General features: G+C 35.0%; 1 protein-coding gene across 1 annotated transcript; it reads right to left on the bottom strand.

Annotated features, from left to right (window-relative positions):
• Positions 1-483: 483 nt before the first annotated feature.
• On the bottom strand, positions 484-2,093 carry LOC137712682 (zinc finger A20 and AN1 domain-containing stress-associated protein 4-like). Its single transcript, XM_068451813.1, has 2 exons — positions 1,935-2,093; positions 484-1,511 (listed from the first exon to the last, which is right to left on the bottom strand). The coding sequence occupies exon 2, from the start codon at positions 1,396-1,398 to the stop codon at positions 829-831; it is 570 nt and encodes a 189-aa protein (XP_068307914.1). The 5' UTR covers positions 1,399-1,511; positions 1,935-2,093; the 3' UTR covers positions 484-828.
• Positions 2,094-5,406: the final 3,313 nt, after the last annotated feature.

The following is a 5,406-nucleotide window of genomic DNA, read 5'->3' as shown; positions in this document are numbered from 1 at the left end:
TACACGTGTTTTTGTTTCAGGAAAATTCATGTTTACAACTACCATAAGTGATTTTTTAGAGTATAATTATCATTTTTCGTTAAAGTGAACAATATCGACAAAATTTCGTTACAATTTCCTTTTCTAAAAGCACACAACATGGCTGATCATTTTCCATTTAAGCAAGCCAACATCAAACCGTACCCTATAAGGTTATGTGTTGCAACTTGATTTGTCGACAGGGATCAATCGAAAGGCAGATAATTTTCCATTTAAACAAGCCAACATCAAACCATACCCTACAAGGTTATGTGTTGCGACTTGGTCTGCCGACAGGGATCAATCGAAAGGAATCCTTTTTCTACGGTAGTGAAAATGAGTTAAATCCTGTACTGACGACGTGAATTCAAACTTTATTGATGATTAATCTAACACTTAATCTAACCAAATCTATTATTTGACAAAAAAAAAAAAAAAAAAAACAATCGAAAGCAAGACGCACCATGAGACGACGATGGAAGATTAAATCGAAAGAGAGACGAATCGACACTGAAATCTACCCGAAATTTCACTCCCAAACAAGAAATTCGTTTTTTTTGTTTTTTTTTTTTTTTTTTTTGGTTTTTTAACTTACAAGCCAAATCCCACAATAACTTATAGTAAAAGCTAATATAAAATTAAATTAAAAAGCTAGGGGAACAGAAAATATATTTATATCAGCTTAATTCCCACGCGTGCTCGATGAACGGCCCTGATCATATCGTCGGTTCCGCAGACAGCCTGATTGATTGAAACCTGCCGATCACCGATTTGAATTTTGACAAAGGTGTTAAGATCCGACGGCCCGGATCAAATCTTCTCGAGCTTCTCGGCTATGACCAAAGGGTTGCTCCTGGCGATCTCCTCCCTCCCGAGGGTCTTGAAATCGAAGGAGCACGCGTGCTTCTCGGGGTACCTGTGAACCCCGCAGAACGTGGTCCCGCACCTGCACTTGAACCCGGTCAACCCGACCCGTTTCCTGCAAACGGTGCACCGGTTCGGCTGCGACACCACCGTAGCCACCTCAGGAGCCCGGACAACTTCAGCGGGCTCACCGATTATATCTCCGGCTACCTCCGGCAAAGTCAAGGCCGGGGGCGGAGGTTGGCAGAGAGTCTCGATCGCTGGCGGAGAGGCAGGCAAGGATGTTGAAGGCGGGGAAGAAGGAGCGGAGAGAGAGGAAGAAGCGGCATCGGCAGCGGAGGCGGAGAGGGAAGCTTCGACGGTGGATTTGATCGAGGCCTGCTGCTGCTCCTTGAGGCAGAAGTCTCTGTAGCATTTGGAGCAGAGGTTCATGGTGGCCGGGCTGCCGAAGAATCCGCAGTTGTTTGCGCAGAGGTGGTGGCCTTCTGGGGCCTCGCATCTGTGCTCTTCCGCCATGTCTGCTTACAATTTCGCCTCAAGATCTTGTTTTTCTTAAATTCGCCGATCGGATTCGATTAGATCAGATCGTCGTCGTCTTCGCCAAAGAGAATTGATTTCGGAAAACTGATCTGCGATCGAGAGTACAAAATAATTATTAAAAAAAAAAAATTGACGAAATCTCAAACGCTTTTCCGTTAAATTATTTTGAGAAACCGGAGGATTAATTAATAATTAATAATCCTGAGGTATGCTGTTTGGTTGCTGAGAAACCAAATGAAGGAAAAAGAAAATCCGCTCTCCGGTTCCCAGACTCCAAAAAACAGCAAGCCCTGCGGCTCATATTAAACCATCAGCGGCCAGAGGATCCGCGTTTTTGGAAACTAATTTTTCGGAACCAAACGAAGCGGATTCTGGATTCTCCCATCTGTTTTCTTTCTTTTTTCCTCCTTAATTTTCTCAGCTACCAAACAGAAAATTACCAAAAAAATTTTAAAAAAAAAAGAATATATATATATATATATATAAGGTGGGAGAAGGAGAGATTTCAGTACCTGGGTGAGGAGGAATGGAGAGATTTTCTTGTGAAGCGAAGCGAGGAGAGGGGATAAGAATATGAAGGAGGAGAAAGAGAGGGGGTTTAGAATCTTAAGACGGAAGAATTATCGAGAAGGTCAGAGGGAGGAATATTAATTATATCATATTAAAGAAGGGAAGGAGCGGGGAAACGGGACAAAAGTAGAATTATCGTCGTCCAAAGTTAATATGATTGATTAGCAATTTTATTTGTTGCACAAGAATGTCGTCACCTTCGCGTTGTTCTTCTATTTAAATTATAAGTAGACCTAATATGCATGTCGTGTTTTCGTATTCGTGTTATTTTTGTATCATAATCGATATCTTAATGGGTCATTTTGTGTTTTTTGCATTCATATCATTATCGTGTCATATCCGATATATTAACAGGTCGTATCGTGTAAGACCGCTAAAATAAACAGTTAATATGACCCGATCTAAAATCGAGCCGTTAATATTAATGGGTAATATGACATGACCCATTGCCTGTTAGAAAAAATATATTTTAAACTAATATATAAACAAATGAAAAACATAACACTAAATTAGTCTAATGATATTCTTCTTTACCTGTAAGTGAGATATTTACGTTCGATTCTCGCTAAAGACAAATTAAACTATATTATTATGGCTAATCTATTATAAGGTTTAGCTTACTCGCCCACCCCTTAGTCTAAATAATATCGTTTGACTATAATTGTAACTAAATCAATAAGAAATATTATGGAGACGTTTTTCAAAGTGAGATTTTTCATGGACTGTATATTATCTCACAATTTAACATCAATTAATGTGTCAATATTATAAAACGTTATGCTATAAACATAAGGTGGTAAAGAGTACATAGAAAATCCCTTTTTTAAGAGAGTTTCTTCAGCATTTCTAAATATTTTAACATGTGCACTCAAAATCCATATGTTTTGTGGTCTTGATGTTTATCGAGGTTTGAAATCAGTATTAAAACTGATCATGAAGTTTCAATATTTTCACATTTCATTAAAAAAAAAAAACACTTTAAATGTTAGATACATATGAAAAAATTGAAATATCATGACCCATTTTAAATCAACCACCATATTCAATGGTGTAGTTCATTTAGTAATACAATTTAATGATATTTCTCTTTATTTTAGTGAGAGATCTTAGATTTTATTCTCAAGAAATGAGAGTTTAAATCGTATTATTGCTAACTTATTGTAAAGATTAGCTTACTCCTCCATCTAATTAATATAAATAATATCATTTTTTTTTTTAAATCTGAATGATGTAAAATGTTTGCTCATGATTGGGAAATCAAAATTAATTTATGAAAAAATGGAATTATGGTAGGAGACAGCCTGGAAAATTCACATAGAAGTTGGGAAATGATTGTGATTGATAAATAAAGGTTGCGGAAAATCATGCATCTGGCAACGCGTGGCTTTTTCTTCACCTTTTCCCTTTTTTTTCCTTTCTAATTTGTTGTTTTTTATTTTATTTTTAAGGAGTGGTCCTATTGCAGGGGAGGGAGGTGGTTAGGTTGGTCCTCCTCCATGGCGCGGCTGTATTCGGCGCAACAAAGCCGAAACCAAAACTGGTGGCAGGTGCATTGAATTCGGTTCACCAGATACGGCGTATTTTGGCTACTATATATAGCTTTCTTATTGCTTAAGAAAAAAAGAAAATTTGTTTGCATTTTTTCTCCAAATTTTGTATAATGTGTGGGAATTGAAGCTCATTCAGTTGGTTCAGAGTTTTTTCGATTACGATATAAAAATTGAGCTCAAAGCCGAAACCTGCAAAATGTGTAGAATTGAGTGATGTGTCAGCACATGAGAGAATTGTAAGACCATCTTCAAAGGAGATGTCAAGTCGTAAGTGGAATGTCATGTAATCAAATTTGAAAGTAGGAGCAAGCTCCAATCGATATGTCAATCCTATATGGATTAACATATGAGTTTTCATATGTCAAATTTGACATATGAGAAAATATAATGTCAAATAATTTTCAATTATTTTATTATATGAATCTTATTAATGCACAAATTATAGATCTTGAAATTTTAATTTAATTGATTTTTTTTTTAAATGGGTCTTACCAATATCATTTATAACAAAAAAAACGTATCAGTTAGAAAAAAAGAATATCCGATATTGACACGTCAGTTATCAAATTAACATTTGACATTTATATTTTTGACATCTTCATTGGAAATGCTCTAAAAAGTAAGGATAAAATGAGTGCAAGTTCAAAGAGCTTTCAATTTCAAACCAATATTGAGCTCAAAGCCAAAAACTATCAACTACGTTGAAAGGATTTTGGGTTTGATGCACGTCAATTTTGGTGTTCACTTATAATTTTCAAGTATCAAACACTACCCTTTTGAAATTTTTATCCTCGTAGTTTATTAGGTGATGTAAAACTTACTACTCAACACATGAGATATATATGCGAGTGTTTAAGTTCAAATTTGTTAAAAATAATAATAGAATGAGTGCACGATCTTATTTTGGAGAATTTTTAAAATTTTTGAGAATTACTATATTATTTTGCCAATATAAATAATAAAATAATTATACTAAATCCATCCAAACAATCAAAAATCAAAAAGTTAAAAAAGGAAATCCAAAGTTGCATGGCTTGTATAAATATGGTTTGTGGAATCAAACAAAATGTGAAGAAACCGCGTTTAAGGAAGTAAATATGAAGTGACTTGTCTTGTTGCAGTTGTCCACTTTGACCACCACCACTTTACACCGTCATAATTATCCATAGCTTATAAAAAGAAAAGAGTGGTACAAGGCTGGTCTCATTCTCGTTTTCACATTATATTTTCATCTACTATAAAAAAATAAATAATAACATCATTCTTTTCTCACTCACCATTATTTCAATTATAACTTTTTGAATATCTTTAAGTTCTTTAAATTTTAGAATAAAATACAAAAAACTACCTTAATTATTAATGTCACGACACTTTCATACCTCATCTTTTAAAATTGACAATGTCATACCTCATCTTACGAATTTGTACCAATATTATACCTTTTGTTAGTCTGCTGTTAATTTGTCAGTTAAATGCTGACGTGACTTGATTCAGACTCCACTTTCTATTAAAAAATTAAAAAATTAAAAAAACTAAAAAAAAAATTAATAGTTTTAAATAATAAAATAATAAAGAAAAGTTAAAAAACAAAAAAAAACAAAATCTTTCGTCTCTTCCACCCCCTCCCCTTTCTCTCCCTCCCCATCTTCATCTTCTTCCCTACTTAATCTTCAACCAAAAAAAATAAATAAATAAATTTGAAAACCCATCAACCCCCAACCCTCCCCTCCCCACCCGGGGGAAGAAGAAAACGAAAAATAAAAAATAAAAACCCAACCTAGTTCGTCCCCCCCCCCCAAAAAAAACAAATCCAACCCCTTGCAACCCAGAAAGAAGAATGAGGAGGAGGAAGAAGAAAAAATAA

The sequence above is a fragment of the Pyrus communis genome, chromosome 13 (genome assembly GCF_963583255.1).
Source record: "Pyrus communis chromosome 13, drPyrComm1.1, whole genome shotgun sequence".
NCBI classification, from domain to species: domain Eukaryota; kingdom Viridiplantae; phylum Streptophyta; class Magnoliopsida; order Rosales; family Rosaceae; genus Pyrus; species Pyrus communis.
The sequence above is the reverse complement of the archived record's forward strand: the minus strand, read 5'-3'. Positions and strand labels throughout refer to the sequence as shown.